Source organism: Sebastes fasciatus, chromosome 13 (genome assembly GCF_043250625.1).
Source record: "Sebastes fasciatus isolate fSebFas1 chromosome 13, fSebFas1.pri, whole genome shotgun sequence".
Lineage (NCBI taxonomy): Eukaryota > Metazoa > Chordata > Actinopteri > Perciformes > Sebastidae > Sebastes > Sebastes fasciatus.
Window position 1 is genome coordinate 777,280 of NC_133807.1, and position 22,482 is coordinate 799,761.

The window sequence follows — 22,482 nt, forward strand, 5'->3', positions numbered from 1 at the left end:
GCTTTCTGCTTGGAGATTTCACATAAACATCCGGTGTGAAAAGTCAGCCAGATGGGACCAGATGTATACATCTACATTTATTACACATCTGGTAACAGCTGTACTAAAATGATCTAAATCTACTCATTCACTTTCTTGAGAGTTACATGAGAATACTGATACCACTCTGTGGCTCAGAGGGTAGAGCAGGTTGTCCACCAATCGAAAGGTCGGTGGTTCGATCCCCGGCTGCGCCGGGTCACATGTCGATGTGTCCTTGAGCAAGACACTTAACCCCAAATTGCTCCCGAAGGCATAGCCATCGGTGTGTGAATGAGTATTTAGATTAGATCCTGATGGGCAAAGTTGGCACCTTAGCAGCCTCTGCCATCAGTGTATGAATGTGTGTGTGAATGGGTGAATGCTGACATGTAGTGTAAAAGCGCTTTGAGTGGTCGGAAGACTAGAAAAGCGCTATATAAGTCCAAGTCCACTCTGTACGTTTTAAATGAAGCTACTGCTAGCAGCTGGTTGGCATAGCTTAGCATAAAGACTGGAAACACGACACAGCTAGCCTGGCTCTGTTCAACAGTAATAAAAGAACACAACATGTTTAACACCATCTTTTGTATGAATTAAATGTCAATTTGTGAGCTAGCTAGCTTTTTCCCTGTTTCCAGTCTTTATGTTTATGCTAAGCTAAGCTAACTGGCTGCTGGCTGTAGCTTCATATTTACTGTACTGTCATGAGGGGTATCAATCTTCTCATCTAGCTCAGCAAGAACGCAAAAATGAGCATTCTCCAAAATGTTGCACTATTACTGTATGACCTTTAATGTGCTGCCAAAATTGTGAGAAGTGGCCAAAATGTAGCTGTCTTATTGAAATAAGTGACTTTCTAATTGTCCAATCAGATGGAGAGGACTCAGTTTCAAAAGGACAAATTAAGACTGTATGTGTTAAGCCTACTGATTGTGAATAACAGAACAGCACGTGGTGGAAAGATATTACCTGGGTTTTGTTTAGGTCTTTCAAATATCACATCTCATTGGTGATGGGGGGGCAGCATACTTTTTTATGATGGCATATCAACTAACAAAGCGAAACAGAACAAGAAGGAGATCCTCATATATTATACATACCCATCTACTGTATTGTAGTCAGACCAAAATCACAAAGCAAGGCACATGTTTTAAAGAAAATGAAAACGGAACATTGCATTTCAAATAATACAAAAATAATAAAACGGAACAACAAGAATTGCTTGTATTATACACATCGCCACACCTGGACACATGTACACATGTAGGCAGAGGAAAATCAAACAAAGAAAACACAAACGCTTCCTGGAAATCTCCCAGCACGGTATCCTACAATGATTCATCAGCTCGGACCACTGAAGCACAGAGAAGCAAAGAGACTCAACACTCCGATTAGATCTGGTTACTTTGAAAAATAGTCTTCAGGATGACACACACATCATAAATACACTTCTTTTTTGTTGTTGCAAATATCCATATATATAATCTCTATGTGATCATAATTTATATAGCACAACTCTTCTCTGAATTGGTAGTCATTTCTATAAGGAGTGTGGCTGTTATGGGACTGTGAAACCTGGATTTTCTTGATGGATCTAGATGCAAATGGAATATCAGCGTATGGCACCTCGCTGGATGCACTTTCAGGCTGGTACGAGAAATTTAAAGGGGCACACCAATTTTACACATTAAGATTTACTAGTTCTGGTTAGTACTCAGCTTGTGAAAACACCTCCTCGGCAGAAAGGGTCTAATGAAAGACACTATTGAGTTGCATTATGGGAAGTGTAGGATCCATTCCTTGTGGAGCTTAACCCATACCATACTCTATATGTGCAATGCTAAATCACTGGAGTGCCCCTTTAAACGCTGCACTGAAACAAACCCTCCAGCTTCACAGACCTCTGCTGCCGCTCACTCCATCAGCACTTCTTTTTTTTAGCCCATGTCATGGCAACACTATGTAGTAACCATGGTGATGCCAATGAGGACGGTGAGGGTGATAATGTAGATTGTCATGGCAACACGGGGTGGGTGGTTAGGAGACTGTGGGACGAGAGATGGAGGTGAAAAGAGGATGGTTATCCAGGAAGTGTTTCGGTCATATTCTAATCTACTTTTTATGTCCTGCTGAGAGAATCAGGGATTCCACACAGGGATTATGGAAAGTTATGGATTCTAAAAGTATGAATGAATACAGGGTCTTAAAAGTAGGGATGCACTAGTATCTGCCAAATGTGACCAATCCACATTAAATTGAGTCATTTCATCAGTACTATACATTCACTCACTTAATGTTACCTATACATATATTAGCATATTAATAGATTCAGGATTTTTTTATGAAGGAGAAGAAATACATATAATTTAAATGTTTTAATAAGGTTAAAGATGTTTTTTTTTTAAGTAAAACCAAATCAGACATAAATCATTATTGAACTCCAGTAGGCAACTTCCGGGTCTAAGGAGTAAAGCCAATGCTGAAGAGCCTTAAACCTGCATCCTGTCTAGCAGCCAGCAGGGGGCGACTCCTCTGGTTGTATAGACGTGTGATAAGAAATGAGCCTACTTCTCTCTTGATTTATTACCTCAGTAAACATTGTAAACATGAGTTTATGGTCTCAATCTCTAGTTTCAAGTCTTCTTCAATACAGCATGATGTTCATTTAGAGTCACATAGACCATAAAGCAGGGGATGTTTTAGGGCGGGGCTACCTTGTGATTGACAGGTAGGTACCACCGCGTTGTCCGGTCTGGGAGATGTCCGTGTTTTCATCTTACAACTTTAACCCTTTCACGGTGTGTTTTCACTTCATGAAAGTTAATTGTAACATTTTCAGTCTCCTAAAAATGTCTAATTCGGAGTTTGTTTGTATTTAGCTCCCCCCTCGTTGTCACTCTGGCTGCAAAATAAACCAAGATGGTGACAGCCAACATACCAACTCAAGGCTTCAAACTGGCAGTCCACAGACCAATGGGGGACGTCACGGTGACTACGTCCAATTCTTCTATACAGTCTATGATGAAATCAGAGTATTGTAAAAGGTGCCTGGAGGGGACGATTGAATTGTGGATCAGAGAAAGCACTAATACTTGATCGGTAATGTATCAGCAGATACCCTGAGTTAAGGTATCGGAAGAGAAAGAAGACGTTGCATCGATGCATCCCTACTTATAAGTGTTTGAAAATGTATTCATGAATTTGTTTCAGTTCAATGAAAGGGTTCATGAGTTCTCAGAGCGTGGGAAACCTGAAGTTAGTTATTATGCGTTTGTTTTCTTCTGAGATAACAGCAGCTATCAGGAATGATTTCAAACTGTCGGGGAGTTCATTGGCCCAGCTCTCAGAGACTCTGCTGCTTGTGGTGCAACTGAGCCCAATCTGACCTTTGATCCATCCTCCTGAAAACTGGCCAACTCTACTACCTCCACTCTCCCTTGCTAAATAAAACCTTGCACCCCGAACCCCTTTAACAACATGCTGAAATCCTTCTCCACAACTTTATCCCCAAGACCAAACATCTGCTAACATCTGCTTTCAGATAGCTGCTGTAGCCTTCCCCCCCTCCCCCGCCCCCCCCCACCCCCGTCTCTCGTATTGAGTTCATATTGTGCATTTGGGCTCCCGTGTGTGTTCCTGCTGGCTGCGTGGCTCGTTGTGCTTCTCCTGTGGGTGTGTGTGTCTATGGGGGGGATTATGAAGATGCAGCAGAGTGTATGAATGCAGCCAGGACAGGAAACTGAATTTGATCCTGAAATTTCGACAATCCACAAGCTCACATGCATACATCTGTCACTCACTCACGCACGCACACACACACCTCAGGAGCTGAATAGTCTCGTTTTGGTCACAGATAAAAATCTTTCCACCAAGTCCTTTACATGGTCACAACACCAGAGGTCACCATTCCACACAGAACCAAGACATCAAACCAAAGAGCTAGAGCGCCATATTTATCGCTATATTATATATTACTGTGCTAATGCAGGACTTCTTCAGTAGATACAAACTCTCCATGCTTAGAATGTACACATACCATACTATGATTCATCACACAGTTGGTTTTTCAATCAGTATTAGTTTAGTTTATTTGTTCGCCGTTGTAGCTTCAAGAGTCCATGTGGAGTTCTGAAAAGACCCACGTTGTGATTGCAGTCACCTCCATTTTGTTTCATTTCTTCATCTCTCCAGCTTGTGATTTATTTTTTTTTTCTCTCCGATTCAGTTGTTTCTGGTCCTTTTTTCTCTCTTTTAGTGTCTCTCTCTTTATCCATTCTTCATTCTTACACTCTCTCTGCCACATGTCTGTCCGGGCCTGTGCCGCTGCTCCATCACCGTTTTCATCGTCAGCGACAGGAGATGAGAGGAAGAGGAGGAGGAGGAGAAAAGAGGATTTCCAGAGCAGCGATGGATGGACGACAGGAAGAGTGAGAGGGAAGGGGACGAGCACAACGAGAGAGAGAAGGATGAAGAGAGGGAGAAAGAGAGAGAGAGAGAGGCATATTGCCGGTTGTGCCATCTGAGTCACTCCTGATGCAAGCGTTGCCGTGGAGACACGCTGACTGGTTTCTATGGTTACTCCAACATAGCGTCCAGCTGGTCGGCCAGGTCATCGAACATGCTGCCGATGTCGTCGAGGATGCTAACCGTGGTCTTCTGCTCATCCACAGAGCTAAATGCGTGTACACACACACACACACACACACACACACACACACACACACACACACACACACACACACACACACACACACACACACATTATACCAACGGATGGGGAACTTCAAATCTAAATTTAAAGACCATTTGCTAAACCCCACCTCCCCTTAAAACTTAAGTATATTTTTGGCATCAAGAATACAGATAACTAGACTTCTGCTCCTCCTCATGTCTCTGTTTTCAGGCTTTAGAACATCAAGCCTGTGACGGGAGACTTTGGCCAATCACAGGTCATTTCAGAGAGAGAGCGTTCCTATTGGCCGTTCATTCAACGGAATATGAATCAATATTCTGTTACGTTAATGCCTATTTCTCTCCTCAGATGTTGTCAGAATCATCTTGTAGTGTACTGTTTAGCTGTAAAATGAGAGAGTGTGCTCCAGCTGGTGGGCGGTGCTTGGTATTTGCTCAACAGATCTCAACCTGGCTGCCGGGACACTCACTTCCTCATTTTACAGCTAAACAGTACACTACAAGATGATTCTGAGAACATGTGAGGAGAGAAATAGGCATTACAGTAACAGCATCTTGATTCATATTTGATCAGCGCTGCCTAGTTTGACTGTTTGATCAGAGTTGGTGAGTGATTGACAGCTGATCAGAGACAGCAGACTCCAGATCAGCTCTGATTGGTTGTTTTCCTCCAGTCTTTGAAATCTTACAGATGCCATTAGGAGCACCGGAGGACACAGAGGCACATGATCTTTTTCAGATTACCTGTCTCATGCACTACTGTCAGGATATAGCGATATAGTTTTATAAAAATAACTTTTTTAAAACATATTTTCTCCATCCTCACCTACTTCAGCTTTAAGCCTAGTTCACACTACAGGACTTTCAAAGTCGTCCGATCGCTGTACTGTTCGCACTACACAACCTGCTGTCTTGTAATTAGGAGTCTTGAAGTCGTTGTGGTTTTCACACTACATGACTGACCGGCAACAGATCTACCAGATCTTTCACCAGGAGGAATCCCCGATGAGGTCTCGTAACTACGTTTAGTCACGAAAACACAAGCGAGAAGTGACGTAATACCGTAAAATGTGACGTAATAGCATGTGCGAGACAGGATTGTTTTGTTCAAGCAATCCGCTGAACTTTCCTTATGCTTGTTGATTTTGTCTTTGGCACACATGTTCACAAAGTAGCCTGTTTCCTCTAGGTGCAACAACAAATTTGGTTCATGTTGCAAATGCAACACAAACAGTAAAGTTCCTATTGTTACAGGCGACCCCTCGGCCAGGTTTCCCCTCAACCCCAGCAGGCTATCTTCGCTTCTGAGAAGTGAAGCCAATGCGGAAGTGTCTTAACGTGCATTCTCTCTACCAGCCAGCAGGGGGCGACTCCTCTGGTTCTATAGAAGTCTGATTGTATAGAAATCTATGAGAAAATGAGCTTACTTCTCTCTTGATTTTTGAAACATTGTAAACATGAGTCTATAATCTCAATCACTAGTTTCAAGTGTTCTTCAGTACAGCATGATGTTCGTCGGGTTTGCCTCTGATCTGGGGCTTTTGTTGGGGAGCTCCACAAACTGTTGGCGAGTGGAAAGTCATGTAGTATGAACCAGGACATAGTTGTGTCATGTAGCAGACATGAAAATAAAGAAACAACATTTATTGCAGTGTAGAACTAGTCAGTGTAGAACTAGTCAGTGTAGAACTAGTCAGTGTAGAACTAGTCAGTATCATATGGATGCTGAGAGAAAGTTAGTTCGTTCTGCAGATATTCAGTCATAAAGTATTAGTTACACATTTTGACCTGATGATGACCAAAGTGATTAGAATGTATGTTTCTGAAGTGAGTCTGTTCCTGCGAGTATAAGACTGTGTGTGTGTGTGTGTGTGTGTGTGTGTGTGTGTGTGTTCCTTACTCCTCCTGCCGCAGTATCTTATCCTCCACGGCCTGCAAAGCCGCAGCCAGCGACGCACTTGTCTCTTCCAGCTTCTGATGCACCAATGAATCCATGGCGAAGTCCGGCGTAGTAGCGGCCGGCGCCGTGACCCCGCCTCCCGCCATCCCGCTGTCCACCGACACCCCCCCGATGGAGGAGCGAGGGGGCTTGACAGGTGGCGGGGTTGGGCTGGGAGTGGCGGGAGTCTGGGGCGTCTGTGGTGTAGTAGGGGTCTGGGGGGTGTGGGGGCTCTGGGGAGATGGGCTCAGCGGCTTGGCGTTTGGCGGGCTAGGGATGTTGGAAGGGGGGAAGCAGGGGGGTGAGCTGGTCTGTCGGGCCACCGCGGGGTGCTGCTTGACCGGGCCAGGGGTTGGGGCTGGGCTCGGGGAGGGGGGGCTGGTCATGGAGTGGATGAGCTTAGCCGGTTTGGGTGCCGTAGGTGGGGGTGCCGGTTTAGGCGAGACAGGTGGAGGGACCTTCTTTCCTTCCACTACAGACATGGAGAGAGAGAAAAAAGAGACAGGTTGGATCACTGACTGTTATCTGCATCCTGAAATATGAACTCTTCTCCAGCTGTAGTTCAGTCCTCTCGGCTGTGACAGTGTGACACTACAACAGGGTTTCTCAAAGTGGGTGGAAGTGTGCGTCGGAATCTTTTTCACGGCAGAACAGTAAACAAACCGGCTCAACCAATATATCATATACAATATACCATGTGCAATATACCATATACAATATACCATACACAATATACCATATACAATATACCATACACAATATACCATATACAATATACCATACACAATATACCATACACAATATACCATACACAATATACCATACACAATATACCATACACAATATACCATACACAATATACCATATACAATATACCATACACAATATACCATACACAATATACCATACACAATATACCATATACAATATACCATACACAATATACCATATACAATATACCATACACAATATACCATACACAATATACCATACACAATATACCATACACAATATACCATATACAATACCAGTGTTCATTCAGTCAGTCTGCAGGTTTACAGAGTGGACCGATGTTTGACAGACGATGCTTTGGAGAGACAACGTGCTCAGCTGACAGTAATCAAAAGAAATTAGGGCTGCGCAGAATAGTTCGGAGCTTCGAAGCTTGATTCATAATATTGATATTTAAATTAGTATTATTAATAACTTACAGAAAGATTACCTTCCACCTTCTAATCCCTCCTCTCTTTCAAACACACAAACACACACACACACACACAGCGAGTGGTGCAGCGCTCAGTCTTCAGTCCACAAGTCAACATTTATTGAAAAAATAAAGATGTAATTTCCCAAATTCTAAATGTTTTTATTAGGGCAAACAAAGTTAATGTGATAATAGCGTGTAACGCAAATTTGTTTTATTGCCTCTAATTTACTTAACACATTAATGCAACTTATGATTTTTAGGCCATATTGGGCTCAGTTTTAAAGCTAAAGTGAAGATACTATATGAAACTAGAAAAACCTGATGAATCCATTCAAAGGGGTCCCTTGACCTCTGACCTCCAGATCAGTGAATGTAAATGGGTTCTATGGGTACCCACAAGTCTCCCCTTTACAGACATGCCCACTTTATGATAATCACATGCAGTTTGGAGCAAGTCCTAGTCAAGTCAGCACACTGACACACTGACAGCTGTTGTTGCCTGTTGGGCTCTCATGTGGATAAGAGTATTAAATAATGGACAAATCTCCCTTTAAGGTACATTTGTGCAGATAAAAAATGTGCGATTAATTTGCTATTAATCGTGATTAAATATTTGAATCGATTGACAGCCCTAGTTTTTATCGAATGAAATGTTCTGCTTCAGTCCATATTTGTTGCCATTTAGCCTTTCAAAAACAACACTTTCACTTCCAAAGCGCAAACAGTCAAAGTTATCTTTATGATGCTAGATGCAACCAAACTGCAGAGCTGATTCTAAATGAGTTGTATTTGTCGTCTGTCACTTCGACACCTAGATGGATTTTACCAACTTTCTTGGCACAGCGGAGGAGACTACTAACGTTACATTAGGTACATTGGGTACATTAGGTTTTGACAACTTAAATTAACGTTAACTTGTTAATAGCAATCAGCTGTGACGTTGCTGATCGGTTCCCGGTTCTACATGGGTCCGTGTCCCAGAACAAATGTTTGGATCGGTGAAGACATCTACCCCCATCCTCACCCCATCTGACAAAAAGTATACAATCATCCACTGTGAGTACCTGGGCTTCCAGGCGTCCCAGGGCCAGGCAGGGGGACTCTCTTGTTGGAGACAGGCTGTGGGGGTGTCTGTGGTCCTCCCTGTCTCTTTATCTGTGCCACAACAGGCTTCGGGGAGACTGGAGGCTTTGGTTTTCTCACGGGACCTCCTTCATTGGCAACTGGAACTCCTTGGTCCAGACTGTCCCTGCGGAGCGCAGCAGTCACTTGTGGCTGAGGTTGAGGTTGCGGTTGGGGCTGCTCTGTCACTCCGGTATCAGACATCGGGCGGCGTTTCACCGTGGCCGTGCCGTTCTGGTAGGGTACCGGCTGCGTGGTGTTCAGCTGCCCGGCCCCCACAGGCTCTCCATTAGCGGCCAGGTCTGCGTACCCCTCGGGCTCCTTGTCGCGGCTCTTGGGCCGCCGTTTGACGGTGGACGACTCCTGGAGGGTGAAGTCGGAGCCGTTGGGGTGGGGCTTAGAGCTGCGGGGCCGTCGCTTTAAGGTCGTGGTGGCCTCGACCCTGGAGATGTCCTCCTGCGTGTAACCCCCGTCTCCCTGGGGACCCTCGCCGTCACCCTGCAGACAAACACAAAATACACACTAACGGAAAATTCATACATTCGTGACAAAAGGTCATTATCGCACAAACAGTCGGAAACATTGACAAAGATCAATGGACACAGATAAAGCTGACAGAACACAGAAGCTGCACTTTGGATCTATAATACATATATCTATAATACATTACATTACATTACATTACATAGATAGATAGATAGACAGATAGACAGATAGATAGATAGACAGATAGATAATAGATAGATAGACAATAGATAGATAGATAGATATATAGATAGATAATAGATAGATAGATAGATAGATAGATAGATAGATAGATAAATAGATAGACAGATAGATAGATAGATAGATAGATAGATAGATAGATAGATAGACAGATAGATAAATAGATAGACAGATAGATAGATAGATAGATAGATAGATAGATAGATAGATAGATAGATAACATATATATATATATAGATAGATAGATAGATAGATAGACAGACAGACAGACAGGTAGATAGATAGATAGATAATAGATAGATAGATAGATAGATAGATAGATAACATATATATATATATAGATAGATAGACAGACAGACAGACAGACAGATAGATAGATAATAGATAGATAATAGATAGACAGATAGATAGATAGACAGACAGACAGACAGACAGATGGATAAACATATATATAGATAGATAGATAGATAGATAGATAAACATATATATATATAGATAGATAGATAGATAGATAGATAGATAGATAGATAGATAACATATATATATAGCTAGATAGCTACCTGTCCTTCTCCTTCTCCTCGACCCTGGCGGCGGATGGTCAGGCTTCCCTCATCTGCAAATGGCAGGTTCTCTGATGAACTGCCACTGCCTCCGGAGCTGGGGTGGGGGGAGGACGGAGGGTTGGGGGAGGAGGAATTTACCGGGGGAGGGGAGGTATCAGGCTGGACAGAGGGAGAGGGGAAAGGAGAGGGAGTTGGTTGTTCACGCCTGGCAGCCGCCACTAGCTCAGTGACTGGGCCACTGATGGTCCGCCGTCGGTTCACCACTTCACCATCCAGTCCAATGGCATCACGTGTTTTCCCCACCTGGTAAACACACCACCAACAACAATTGGTTGATCATTAACTACATAAATAAATGTGTATATTTTGCATTTTAGAGAACCAGATGTATATATATATCTAACTATAACTTAAGGAAATTCTGTCTGTCTGTCTGTGTGTCTATCTCGAGAACCGATCATCCGATCTATTTCACACTTGGCGGGAGTAATGATGGGGACGCAGGGGAGTGCTTTGTCGAATTTTGTGCAATTTGGACATGCAACAAGTTCAATATTGATAAACTTTGAATAAACAAGCAACCAGCGCTCTGGGCAGAAGCAGGCGTGGGGCATCAGGGCTCTGCAGGCAGTCCATCATGTCAGTGATAGACCGTGGCTAATTGCAGGTCACTGCTGGATATAGGCTACTAACATTACAACCAGACTCTTCTCCACTTCCCTGGAGTCAACACAAGCGGATAGCCAACTGGATGCAGAACTGAACCACAGTGTATTTTACCGGTGTGACCGCGAGTTAACCATGAGTAAGATGCGGGTGTGTTTTTCCCCCCGTGAGTGAGACTGTATTTCCCTGGTGTCAGACTCGATACTAACTTATAACAACGGTACCGCCAGCAAAATACCTCCGCTAATTAAATCCATGCTCTACTTTATAGCCGAGGTGGTTATGTCAAAGCAAGCGACTAATACGCCTATTTGGAAATTACCTCTGCTAAGTGTATTTCACCGATGTTTCTGTCTGCGAGTAACCTCAACCTGGGTGTGTTTTTTCCCGCAAACCATAGTGTATTTCACCGGTGTTTCTGACTGTGAGTCGCCGCAACTTGGCTGTGTGACGCAACTATGTCATGGCAGGTGTATTGCTCAGCACCCAAGAAAGCGCAGTGATACTAACTTATAACACTAATAACATTACCGCCAGCAAAATACCTCCGCTAATTAAATCCACTTTATAGCCGAGGTGATTATATCAAAGCAAGCGCTAATAGACCTATTTGGAAATGACCTCTGCTAAGTGTATTTCACCGATTGTTTCTAACCGCGAGCAGCCACGACTTGGCTGTGTGATGCAACTATGTCATGGCAGGTGTATTGCTCAGGACCCAAGGAAGCACAGTGTCAAGTGTGAAGTTGTTTGTATGAGCTGTTTTCGAGAAAGCTGCAAACAGCAATACACAGGCCAGGCATTGGGCCTCTTCTGAACAGGCATGTTTTGAACGGGCACTGCACGAGAAGTGTTTTCTACAATACCTGCAGGAAGTTCTTCTGTAGTGCCATGCCTTTGGCTCCACCTCCTATGGAAGACATTTCCAACATGGCGGCGATGCTCCTCACACTGCCCACGCTGCTTGTCTCCACAGCAACTGTCTCCACAGACACCCCCAGGTCGCTGGCCCGGCGCTGTTGGTGGTAAGGCACGTCCAGCATCCCCCCCGTGGTGGTGAGCGTGGAGGGCTGTGCGTTGGCTTCTGTCAGGTTGGAGTTGGAGGTGGAGATGGCCGAGCTGGAGCGTTTGGGCGGCGGTGGGGGTGGGCCTTTCTTCTTCTGACGCAAAGCAAGCGTCTGGTTGCGGTTGGCGCTCTTGTCCTGGTTGCGTACAGAGTGGCTGCGGCTGACGCGATGGGTCACTGTGGCGTATTTAACTCCATCCCCTCTGACGACGGCAGAGCCCTGACCTCCCGACACCTCTGCTTCTCCCTCTCCTCCTCCCTCTCGCCCTCCACCTCCTCCTGCCCTCTCGTCACACTCACCATCTGAGACGGCGTGTCGGTTGAGGCTGTGGGCGCGTTTCTTCTGGAGCGACTCCTCTCCTTCTCCCTCAGCCAGCTCAGCCTCTGGTGGGAGGCAGAGGAGTGGGACCTGTTGTTGTTGGTTCTCCCTAACCTCCATCACCTGCGCCTGTGGATGGTGCTGAGGGTGCTGAGGGTGCTGAGGGTTCGCCTGGTGCTGCGGCTGGACTTGAGGCTGCTGTTGTTGCTGGGGCGGAAGCTGGTTACACGGAGGCCCACGTTGGGTTGGAGACTGAGGGGGCTGGGAGCGCGGCGACTGAGGTCTCTCCCCCTGAATGAACTGGGGGGACGGCTTGTGTTTGGCCTGCGGGGAAGCTGTGCTCTGGACGGAGGAGGCGGAGGAGGAAGATGAGTTTCTAGTCTTGGTAGGGGTGTGAGGGGGCGTGTAGGGAGGCGCAGGCTGGGAATGGGAGTGGGAGTGACGGTGTTTGCCTTGAGAGGAGACACTGCCTCTGTGAGAGGAGGTGCTTCCCTGGCTGCTCTGCTGCCTCATAGTCCGCGCCTCCTTCTTAGGTGGCCCAGCACCACCACCTCCTCCTCCTCCTCCTCCTCCTCCTCCTCCTCCTCCTGTCATCACCTCATCATGGTCTTTGCTGCGTGTTCGCTGAGCTTTGACCTCCTGACCCGGCTGCGTCATGGCACTCTGTAGCTCGGTGCTCAACTCGCTGTCCTGGAAAGTGCTCATCTTTGGAGACATGACCTCTGAGAAAAAGAGAAGTAGGGCCTTCAAATTAATGAATTGGATTAATATGAATATGAATCTTAATAGTACAGGAGGTCATGACTGTATTGTTACAGACATGCTGAGAGATCTGATTAGATAAGGCATGCACACCCTCATTATCATTATCAGACTATCATCTGTTAGCTCACCATCTGGAGGTGGGCTGTCCATTGACATGACGTCCTGCTGCTGTGTGATTGGCGGGGGCTTCTTTCTGAGGGAGCCCCGCCCATCTGAACTGCGCTGCATTTCAGCCAGTCGCTTCACCGCCAGCATCAGCTTCTTCTGGTGGCCTAAAACATTGAAAGACTGGAATTACAGTTCTTGTTTGTAAAATTTTACTTTAAATATGTTTTTGTGTTTATCAAACTAAATCATATTTTTTCTATTATTATTTCTATTACATTATTATCATTATATATGTATGTATATGTATATATATGTACCTAACTAGCTAACACTTCTTGAAAGTTCACAGACACAATGCGTCTTTCTTCAGAACATGATCATCTTTAAGTGCATATATATATTTGAGGAGAGAGAGAAGACTGGTTGCTCTGTGTACTCAACTGTAGAACAAAATCAGGTGTTTCAAATCAGGATAAACATTTGCGTTAACACGATAATAACTCAATATTTTGGAGGTTGTATCGGCTCAGTTTTAAAGCTAGAGCAAGAAGATACTGGATCATAGTAAACTATAAAATCTGATGAATCCATCGCTACCAACCATGTCATACTAGCTGGTTATGAAGGAGGTAAAATAACGCTCCAAAGTTACACTAAATGTTGGTGAGGAAAAACTGTCATGTCCATGTTCAAAGGGGTCCCTTGACCTCTGACCTCCAGATCAGTGAATTTAAAATAGGTTCTATGGGTACCCACGAGTCTCCCCTTTACAGACATGCCCACTTTATGATAATCACATGCAGTTTGGGGCAAGTCATAGTCAAGTCAGCACACTGACACACTGACAGCTGTTGTTGCCTGTTGGGCTGCAGTTTGCCATGTTATGATTGGAGCATATTGTTTTATGCTAAATGCAGTACCTCTGAGGGTTTCTGGACAATATCTGTCATTGTTTTGTGTTGTTAATTGATTTACAATAATATATATATATATATACATATAACAGCATAAAGCAGCATATTTGTCCACTTCCATGTTGATAAGAGGATTAAATACTTGACTAATCTCCCTTTAAGGTTCATTTTAAACAGAAAAAAAAATGTGCGATTAATTTGCGATTAATTGCCATTAATTATGGACAATCATGCGATTAATCGCAATTAAATATTTGAATGGATTGATAGCCCTAGTTTCGACCACTATAGGTATTTAAATGCCCTGATGAAGACCTACAGTGGTTGAAACATGTTGGCTTTTTTAATGGATTAGCCACTATAATAAAGGCTTTTTAATGTTTCCTTCCTTGTTGCCACTTGGAGCGCCTCGATTGCCTTCCTGTTTATCCTGCATATCTATCTTGTCTACGAGGACCACAATGGAAGTGTTGCATGGGGAAAATAGGAAATAGATAAATGATTATATGTAGTTTAGCAGTTAGCTTTTTTTACCAACTGCAGGTTGAAAGAAATGTATAAACCTTTATTCAGTTCTATTTTTGACTTGTCTGATAACCTTTTACTACATTTGGTCCGTTTCGGGGCTCCACATACAACATGTCTATGCCACACTAGGATTATCTTCAACACATTCATCTTCTATCAGTAGTGTTAATGTGGATTACCAGACAGTTACAGTCTGAGTATTGGCAATAAGCTTGAAGCAAAATGAATGTTCAGAGAGGAAGTAACTCCATTTAAAAGGTTTACTCACAACAAAAAATCAAGTTCAAAGCTTCACTGTGTACTCAACTTGGCACACCTGTCAAAAAACTGGCTTGCTCCACAGACAGCTTAACCTTAACTGAGAGCTGTTGGCTGGACGTAGTCAGTAACATCATTAAAGGAGCATTTCAACATTTTTGCTACTAAGTCATTTAACACATCTTATCAATTCTTAATACACATCTGTTAATGTGTTACATGTTAGCTGTCTCCTTATAAAATTCAGCACATATACATGCTTGCCACAGATCCAACCCTGGGCTCAATAAGCTTGCAAAAACCTTGCATAAACTGCTGTCCATGGTGCTGGATCTTGTTGGCAGACATTGGGAGACACTGGGACCATGATGGTGGTCATATGTTCTGAGGTCAAAACAAATGTATTGAATATCTGTAAGTCTTACCCAGTTTGATGATGCCTATTTCCTGCAGGTCCTCCCAGGTGATGTCAGTGATGAACTCGATATTCTCGTAACCGTTCTGCACCAACACCTGGTGGTACTGGTTTAGACCAATCGCAGACAGCCACTCTCCTAGACTGGCCTATAGGAACACCAGAAATGTGACAGCTCACCAGGCTGGCTGACACTACAGCTGGTAGCTTGCCTTTGAAATCAGGTGTAGCATCTAACTGGTAACTAAACCATAGTGTTGGTGTGTGTGTTGAATTGTACTCACAGGTTTCTGCTCAGGCAGCCACTCAGTGACACCTAGTTTGTTAATCTCAGATGTCATCTTCTTTCTGTGACCTGGTTTAGTTATTCCAATAGCTGTCAGATCCTACACACACACAAACCAACATGTTCAGGCTTTTCCTCCACAAAGTGAATTCAAATCTCCCTTAGACTCCAGCAGTCTCTCTCTCTCTCTCTCTCTCCCTCTTTCTCTCACACACACACACACACACACACACACACACACACACAGAGGAAAACTTGCAACACAAAGACACAAGTGACAGTGTGACATCTGATGAAAGCTTCTGCCAGTTGAGAATAGAGCAGAAATGTAAATGTCTCAAAATCATAAGAAAAGAGAGGAAAGTAAAAGCAAATGTCTGCAGTGAAAAGGAAGCATCTACAAGAAAGAATCAGCTCGATTCTCCATGACATCCTTTAAATTCAGCACTTTATACTAATTATTTCTGTGCCAAGTAAACAAGCTCATACTTGAATACAAACTAAGTGTATTCAAAATTGTGGTGTGCAGATTTATTGTGAACTGTAATTAATGAGAGGAAACACAGTGCATCATCCTGTCATTGTCTGTTTTCTCTTGTGTTCTGTTTATTTCAGTGTTAATGGTGGTGGACACACAGGAACACACTTTTACAAACATACATGAACATTCACCCCACACACTTGGTTGCATAACTCATAAATTATATGCAGCTGCAACCCAAACATAGAGTAGAATAGGCCCGAATACTACGACACATCTCTGATAACAAAACCCTTTTGTCAGCTCAGCTCTGAACCATTCAGCATGCACAGCCCCGGAGTATACGTATATATACAAATACTGTACTTTAGGTATGCTATAAATGATTTGTATGTAGGTGAGCGTGGGAGAGAGCATCGGTCTATTCCTCAGAACAGGCAGTAGCAATGTGGAAGGTGATGGGAGGGTCAGGTTGTGTGGATATATTGAGCTCATTTTTAATCACTGATTCTTTCAATTTAATTTTCCCTTTTTTTTGGCTCCAGTTTGTAATTTTAACAGAATTCTGACTGATAGAGAATGTTTTTTTTATTTAATTTAATTTAATTTAATTTATTTAACAAACAAAAATAACTTGCTTGGTGCCATTTGAACATGATGCAGCTAAATAAAGCAGTATTACTAGGCTAATGCAATATAACAATGTGAACATATGTATATTTACTCTTCTAAATATGTAGTTAAAAGTGGTACTACAGCAATTTAGAATAGCTTTTCAATTGAGTTGGGGGACTCACAAGAGACAGGTTTAAATAAGAATAGTCCAAATCAAAGCAGCAGAGGCCAAGATATCCTAACTTTTGGTCCCTAGATGCTAGAAAAACAATGGATCCTACATTTCCCATAATGCAACTAAATAGCCTTTTTCATTGGACACTCCCTGTCTAGTAAAAGTCCACATCTTTCAAACTCCACACCCCAAGTTCGTAACACAGGCTTGCTGTTAAAAAGTCTCAAGCCCAACCCGAGATAACCCTGATGACATCATCTTCCTTTAGAAAAGTGAATTGTGGGAAAAATCTGACAGTGACCAGTCCAAGGTGAAGTCTATGGCTGCAGTCAAAAAGTCCTTTTTGCTAAGGAAGGTCCCTTATGGCGTGAAATGACCCGGAAGTATCTCAGCCATGATAAGAGCTGTTCGGCCATTCATACTAACAAACAATATGCTTATTTTGCACATTATTTTCATAAGCTCATATGCTAATTGGGATTCATGTTGAAAAATATGAGTGGACATTTTGTTTCATGTTATTTTTAATTAATTATTTATTTATTTTGAACATTTAACAAATACCTAAGTCAAAAACAAAACAAGAATAGATCGGACTATGTACAGTGAAGTTACAACAACTTCCTGTTTCATGGCGAATGGCTCAAAATGGCCTCCACGCCACGGTCAGGTCGTTCAGTGAAAACTCACCATTTGAATAACTTTTCATCCTAAAGGTCTCAAGATGGATACATGTCCTATAAAACGCTAAAAATTATTATTATTATTATTAAATTAAATTAAAAATGGCTGACTTCCTGTTGAGTTTTGGGCTTACCTCCGAGAGGCTTTTTTGTGCGTCTCTACATGTTACATCTCTCTGCCAAATTTCATACATGTAGGTGAAACCGGAGCGAGGGGCTCAATTTTTCCAACTTTCTAGGGGGCGCTAGCGAGCCATTTTGCAACACCCGAGCCTGAGACCCTTAAAATATCAAATTTTTCACCACGTCTGATAAGTGTGCCAAGTTTAACAACATTTTGAACATGTTAAGGCCCTCAAAAAGGTGATTCATTTGGGTGAAAAAGAAAAGAAGAAACACTACAGTTTCAATAGGGCCTTTGCTGGCCCGACGTTGTTGGTGCTCGGGCCCTAATGAACAGTAAACATATAGCAAACTGTCAATTAACAAATAATCAACATAAATAAATATTACATATTCGAAAAGAAGTACAGCCTACACTAATATGGTCCTACCCCTTCTCCATAACTCAAACAATTAACTCAATATTTATTATATATTCCTTTGTTTATTTCAATTCCAATCTTGGTAATAATGAAGTGATACTTTTCACCGGTTGTCCACGTTTAAGGTCAGATGATCCTTTATTATCTGTACTATTAGCAGGAGGACCTGCGATATCTCTCCTGCGGGTGAAGCAGTCTGTCACTGAAAGACCTATTTAAAAAACATACGGTGGGAGCAGCACCTTTTGTAGTCTATCTTCAGAACATTGTAGTTTCACCACGGCAGACTCACGTCACTAACATCCGCCGCATCATAATTATGAAGCCTAGTGAAAGAGCAGGCAGATTCTCTGAACACCACGGTTGTCTGTTCCTGAGTCCTTCTGAATTCTCCTTCTCATCTTTCCTTGACCTCATGACGTTTTCTATTGAGGTCAAGGAGAAGTGGTTAGGAAAAGACACTAGGACGTCATTTTTTGACTTTTCGACCACAGCCTATGTTTCTTGCTAGGTAAATAGCACACGGAAAAGGCCATCTAAAAACTTATAGGGGTTGGTGAGAGCCAAGAGAGTCAACTGTACACTGTATGTGCCGATTGGCAAACCAAAACATTTAAAGAGGTTAAGATGCAGGGGAGTGGTATCGATCTTCTCATCTTTCAACAAGACAGTGAAAAAACGTGTTTTCATTTGCATTTTGTATCCACTCAGCCTTTTAAATATTTTGAATCGACTTCATTCACATTTTAAAAAATACTACGACGGGTAATTAGGTAAAAAAAAAGAGTCAAATTTACGGAGCCTTGGGAGGGGGGTAATATTCAGAGAAAATAACTCAGAATTTCTTTGATATTCTCTGAGATTAAAGTGCTAAATTTATGAGAAATAAATGTAATATGCTCTGAGATTATAAAGTCATTAATTTGCTAGAAATAACTCAGAAATTCTTTGAGATTACAGTCACAAATTTACGAGAAAAAAAACTGGAAATTCTCATCAAGGAACCACATCGCTTCACTCTGCAAGGTTGGATCAAACTCATCACAATACAGATGCCACCGCTTGCCGTGTATTATGCCTGCAGTGGATGACCAAAATATACTTTGCAATCAAATTTAGCAACAAGGAAATACTGGTGATGTTAGCCCAGAATCACCATACTATCAGAAGCATCCCGAGACATTGCCGTGAATTGGACCCATTCAGAAGAAAACAACATAGGCTACTGATTTGAGTTCTTTCTCATAAATTTACGACCTTAATCTCAGTTTTTTCTCAGAATGTTACCCCCCTCTGTAATCTATTTATTTTTTACCTACAATGGCCCGAATACGCCGTCGTAAAATATTCATAGGCATGACAATAATATGTTTTAGTAAATTGTAATGTGCAGTTTTTGGACCCAGAAAATGTTCTTTTAACAGGGGTCAGAGAGAGATGCAGGTCAGTATCAGGTCAAGGGTGAGAGGTGAAAGGTTGGGCAGGGAGGCAGGGAAAGTAGAGCTGAGATCAGTTTAGTTGAGTGGTTTAATAGTGCTCATTTGAGGATTCGTAAAGAAATGGTATACATGCATCTTGAAAACATCAAGGACAGCACAAATCAAAGTCGTGCAGACTTGTTTCCATTGTGGTCCTTGGAGGTGCTTGTGACCTCTCTGGGGTTCAGGGGTCAGGGGTTCAGTTGCCTTACCTCTGGGGTCATTCCGCTAATGGTGGGCAAGTCATACCCAGCGCCCAGGAAGTTTGGAGCGTAGACCTGGAGCTGAAAGTCGCTCAGCCATTGGACAACGGCCTCTGAGCTCTACGGGAGAGAAGACAGGGGGCATGCTGTCACTGGCTCCGTGTCTGCTTCAATAGCCACTTTTTCTCAGCAGGGCCAAGTTCAGGAAGGCCAAACAGGGGCTACAACAGATACTGTAGTACCATGTCTGTCGGTATAGCTTTACTAATGTCACAAAGACAAATTCTTATACATTTATGGATGATTATAATGATTCAGTGGCATCTGATAAAGTCAATGAAATGGCCCTGGTTAGCCCTGCTTGGCCCTGTAGTGAAAACCAGGCTAAAGTTAGGAGGGAGGAAGGCTCTGCCTATAGTACCTAAAATGCTAAAACAAGAGCTGCAGATTAGCAACAGCATGCTAATCTGCATTTGACACTTTACAGCTGGAAAGTAAATACAAAATAGAACTGATGTTGTTTCTCTTGCTCTTCAAGAGAAGAGGCCAGAAAACGTTGCGACTCTAAATATATATATACCATATAAGAACACACACTCGTTAACAAACTTCCCCACAAGAAATCTCTTTCCTTTTCTCACAGTGATACGGTGATTCCCGGTTCCCCAGATGTTGGTTTAACATGTTGATCCAGCTGACACAGCACGAACAACACAAGCTCAGCTGTTGATTGCTAAAAATGTAGCTGAATGTTTGAACTTTGTAGTAGCTATGTTTAAAATACCTAAAAACATTAAGGAAATATGGTTCCCGGAATAACCCCAGAAATATAAGCAACATTGCTAACTACTTGAGGGTGATTTTATCTTCTAAAGCTGCTTTCAAACATGCACTGCAATCCGGAACTTTCTGGAGCTTTTTTCCTATCTTTATTCAATATGCGAGCCTGACTTGTTGATTTCAAGGTCAGATTTTGTAATGCTTTCCCTCTAAACCCTGTCCTCGCACTCAAATAGCCCCTGCTAGCGCTTGGATTAGCTCTGCTTGTGCTCAACCTGTATGCTTGCACTCAGCTTCAGCCCTTCTCCTCACAATCAGGTTGCTTCTTTGTGCTTGTGCTACTTTTTCTAGTTGGGGGTCTGAAATTATATGGAGTTCTGAGTTACTCAGCATAATTCTCTGAACAAATTAGCTAACGCTGGCCAGCAAGTTTAGTTGGCTTGTTTTTTAATAATGGCTGCAGAAAATAAGAGTTTTTGTGCATATGTACAGTCCCTCTTTCTCAGGGGCTGTGAGTGTTAGAGTTAAAGCTGCAGTAGTCAGTATATTTTTGTCATCATTGGGCAAAAAATCAATAATAATCTTTCAGCATGTTGTACTTCAAGTGTTCTGAGAGAAAACTAGACTTCTGCTCCTCCTCATGGCTCTGTTTTCAGGCTTTAGAACATCTAGTCCGCGACGGGAGACTTTCACCAATCACAGGTCATTTCAGAGAGAGAGCGTTCCTATTGGCTGTGCTCCGGTCATCTCAACATGGCTGCTGGGACACAAACTTTCTCATTTTACAGCTAAACCGTGCACTACAAGATGATTCTGAGAACATGTGAGGAGAGAAATAGACATTAACGTAACAGAATATTGATTCATATTTGTTCAGCGCTGCCTAGTTTGACCGTTTGGTCGGAGTTGGTGAGTGATTGACAGCCGGCTTTCATAGACAGCAGCTGGACAGCAGACCTCAGATCAGCTCTTACTGCCTGTTTTCCTCCGGTCTGTGGAATCTTGCAGATGCCGTTAGGAGCACCGGAGGACACAGAGGAACATGATTTTTTTTCAGGTTACCTGTTTCATGTACTACTGTCAGGAGATAGCGACCGTTTTATAAAAATAACTTTATTTAATCATATTTGCTCCAATCTCACCTACTGCTGCTTTAAGACAGCTTTATTAAAAAAGGAGTCTGACAATATTGGCAAAGTGTTTCAGAGATGGAGAGAAAATGTTGCTAATAGTTTAGCTACTGCTAACCCCAGCTAAAGGCTCATGGCTGTGGCTGCGGTTATCAGAATGCTAAACTATTAGCAACATTTTCTCTTCATCTCTGTAATAGTTTAATCTATTAGCAACATTTTCTCTCTATCTCTGTAATAGTTTAATCTATTAGCAACATTTTCTCTCCACCTCTCTAATAGTTTAATCTATTAGCAACATTGTCTCTCTATCTCTGTAATAGTTTAATCTATTAGCAACATTTTCTCTCTATCTCTGTAATAGTTTAAACTATTAGCAACATTTTCTCTCTATCTCTGTAATAGTTTAATCTATTAGCAACATTTTCTCTCTATCTCTGTAATAGTTTAATCTATTAGCAACATTTTCTCTTCACCTCTGTAATAGTTTAAACTATTAGCAACATTTTCTCTTCACCTCTGTAATAGTTTAAACTATTAGCAACATTTTCTCTTCACCTCTGTAATAGTTTAAACTATTAGCAACATTTTCTCTCTATCTCTGTAATAGTTTAAACTATTAGCAACATTTTCTCTTCACCTCTGTAATAGTTTAAACTATTAGCAACATTGTCTCTCTATCTCTGTAATAGTTTAAACTATTAGCAACATTGTCTCTCTATCTCTGTAATAGTTTAAACTATTAGCAACATTTTCTCTCCATCTCTGTAATAGTTTAAACTATTAGCAACATTTTC

The 22,482-nt window shown here is 42.5% G+C and overlaps 1 protein-coding gene across 13 annotated transcripts in view; it reads right to left on the reverse strand.

Annotated features, from left to right (window-relative positions):
- Positions 1 to 4,218: 4,218 nt before the first annotated feature.
- caskin1 (CASK interacting protein 1) overlaps positions 4,219 to 22,482 on the reverse strand; it is a 196,790-nt gene continuing 178,526 nt past the window's right edge. For 6 of the 13 annotated variants that reach the window (XM_074654973.1, XM_074654966.1, XM_074654965.1 and 3 more), the window contains 9 exons: positions 19,785 to 19,895; positions 15,594 to 15,695; positions 15,320 to 15,458; positions 13,215 to 13,358; positions 11,803 to 13,043; positions 10,268 to 10,573; positions 8,924 to 9,503; positions 6,614 to 7,124; positions 4,219 to 4,693 (listed from right to left, as the gene is read on the reverse strand). In XM_074654973.1, the coding sequence (XP_074511074.1) occupies positions 4,597 to 4,693; positions 6,614 to 7,124; positions 8,924 to 9,503; positions 10,268 to 10,573; positions 11,803 to 13,043; positions 13,215 to 13,358; positions 15,320 to 15,458; positions 15,594 to 15,695; positions 19,785 to 19,895 (3,231 nt within the window). In that variant the 3' untranslated portion in view covers positions 4,219 to 4,596. The remainder of the gene's footprint in view (positions 4,694 to 6,613; positions 7,125 to 8,923; positions 9,504 to 10,267; positions 10,574 to 11,802; positions 13,044 to 13,214; positions 13,359 to 15,319; positions 15,459 to 15,593; positions 15,696 to 19,784; positions 19,896 to 22,482) is intronic. The other 7 variants (XM_074654968.1, XM_074654967.1, XM_074654972.1 and 4 more) reach the window with 4 other exon arrangements.